This window comes from Guillardia theta, assembly GCF_000315625.1.
Source record: "Guillardia theta CCMP2712 unplaced genomic scaffold GUITHscaffold_640, whole genome shotgun sequence".
NCBI lineage: Eukaryota > Cryptophyceae > Pyrenomonadales > Geminigeraceae > Guillardia > Guillardia theta.
In genome coordinates this window covers 1-2,164 of record NW_005434089.1, presented here as the reverse complement: position 1 = coordinate 2,164, position 2,164 = coordinate 1, and the positions used below count along the sequence as shown (strand labels likewise).

General features: G+C 60.0%; 1 protein-coding gene across 1 annotated transcript; it reads left to right on the top strand.

Moving 5' to 3' along the window:
• Window positions 1–958: 958 nt before the first annotated feature.
• Window positions 959–2,089, top strand: GUITHDRAFT_122993 (hypothetical protein; the record flags this gene model as incomplete). Its single annotated transcript, XM_005817714.1, has 2 exons — window positions 959–1,335; window positions 1,376–2,089. Coding segments are annotated over 2 exons (1,091 nt in total), but the record flags the coding sequence as incomplete, so codon positions are not given.
• Window positions 2,090–2,164: the final 75 nt, after the last annotated feature.

The window sequence follows — 2,164 nt, the reverse complement described above, 5'->3', positions numbered from 1 at the left end:
AGGGAGGCTGGACACAGGAACACGGTACCGCTCGAGGTAGTCCTCCTCGCTAGCCTCCGAGTCAGCGGTAGTCAGCGGTAGCCGCCCGTGACGGCGGCGACGCCGCAGCAATGCCCAAGGACCGGCGTGACCCGACCGATGCCGGGGAGGAAGCAGGCGAGCTCGGACCAGCAGTAAGCACCCCAGTGACATACCCAGTGGTGTCGAGCTCTCCGGAGGCACCCGACGTCACAGTGAGGGACTGTTTACCTTCTGCCAGTAAATCCATTGTTCCTCGCTAGCCTCCGAGTCAGCGGTAGCCGAGTCAGCGGGAGCCGCCCGTGACGGCGGCGACGCCGCAGCAATGCCCAAGGACCGGCGTGACCCGACCGATGCCGGGGAGGAAGCAGGCGAGCTCGGACCAGCAGCAAGCTTCCCAGTGGTGTCGAGCTCTCCGGAGGCCCCCGACGTCACAGTGAGGGACGGAGACGCCTCGCCAGCTCCGCGCCGATCGTCGGCGCCACTCGACGTGTTTCCCCCATCGGAGTCGGAGACCTCCGGCGAAGACTCCCCCTCGGGCGACTCGACAAAGTCCGAGGAGGAGCTGTCCTCCGACAGTGGCTCGAGAAGTGCTTGCGCCCGCAAGGGCGTCATGCGCCTCGCACCAGACAAGAGCGCCTCCAGCGTCAGCTGCATGGTGAGGCGCTGATAGGTGGCGGCGCGTTTGCGAGCCAAGACCTCAGCCTAAACCCTAAACCCTAATCCTATGTCAGCAGCAGGGCCGTCATCAGGCACGAAGTGCGACCAAACGCCGCATCCTCAAGAGGCATCGAGCGCTGAGCAATGATGTCCGCGAGATACCAGATGAAGCCAAGCGGAGGGTGTCAGGATGCAGGGTACCGTCCGTCGAGATGGCAATCCTCTACTATGCAAGAGGGATGAACGCTCGAGGAGGAGTAGTCATAGCATATGCAGCGCGATGTTTGCGAATCTTCTCAGACGCTTCGGGCTCGATCGAGACGGCTGTCTGAAGTTCTCGCAAACCGCGTCAGCGCTCCTGCCCCTTCACGCTCGCGGTGATGATGAGGATGTTGCCAACCCCACAGTGCTGGTGAGTTTGGATGCAAAGAACGCCTTCAACTCCCTCGACCGCCAGGCTCTCTTCGATGCAATCGAGGGACGTGCGAGTCGCGACTACTTTGATGGGAGCATCACTGAAGGCGCAAGCTTGCCCTCTTGCGAGCATCTCCGTTTGTTCGCCTCCTACCTCTCCAGCTACTATGGAGACTCTGCTGACCTTCGACTCTTTCACAAAAGTCAGTCAGCCTCCGTTCAGTGTACCTCGGGCGTCCGAGTGTCAGGGCGATGTCCACTCCAGCGTGTTTTTCTGCCACAGTATCCACCCCCTGCTCCTCCATATCGCAGAGCTTTTTCCCTCTGTTCGAGTCTTGGCCTATGCTGACAACGTCGTGCTTGTCGGTCCACTCGAGGATGCCGTTGCAGCTACGTCCGCTATGAAGAAGTACATGGTGGCTGATCTGAAGCTAGAGATTCAACCTCGCGAGTCGAAAGTTTACATCCCCTCCTGGCATCAACACCCTGATCTCTCGCAGCTGAAGAAGAGCCTTAAGCGCCGTCTCAAGACTCAACTTCTTCACTTCGAGGTCGTCACTGGCGGGATTACACTTGGCGGCCTGCCTATCGGCACGGATGGATTTCATGCTAGTCAGCTCCGAGCGAAGGTTTCTACCCTCAACGAAGAGCTCTCAAAGCTCGGGCTCGTCCAGCATGGCTTCATGTTCAAGACGCTGGTGAGGGCGAGCCATCTCCAGAAGCTGCGCTTCTTCCTCCAGGGGTCATCTCCGTTTCTCCCGCGGGTCCAATCACAGATTCGTCCGAACGGACGAATCTTTGACCTCTCTGTCCACCTGGCGCTTGAGAAATACCACCGCTGGCCTTCCTCGCAGTACCTCGCCGCGCATCCCGACCTGCTAGAGTTTGCGAGGTTCAAGCGGGAGCTTCCGCATAGTCGGGGAGGGGACGAGTTCACGCCCTCTGAGGGTCTACACCCCGCTGTTTACTATACGGCTATCGCTCGCTTCCTCGCTTGGTACTCTGACCAGCCCATGTCCCGGACCTTGCCCTCTCCTCATAGCCTGGACGTTCACTGCTCGAGATCTCTCCG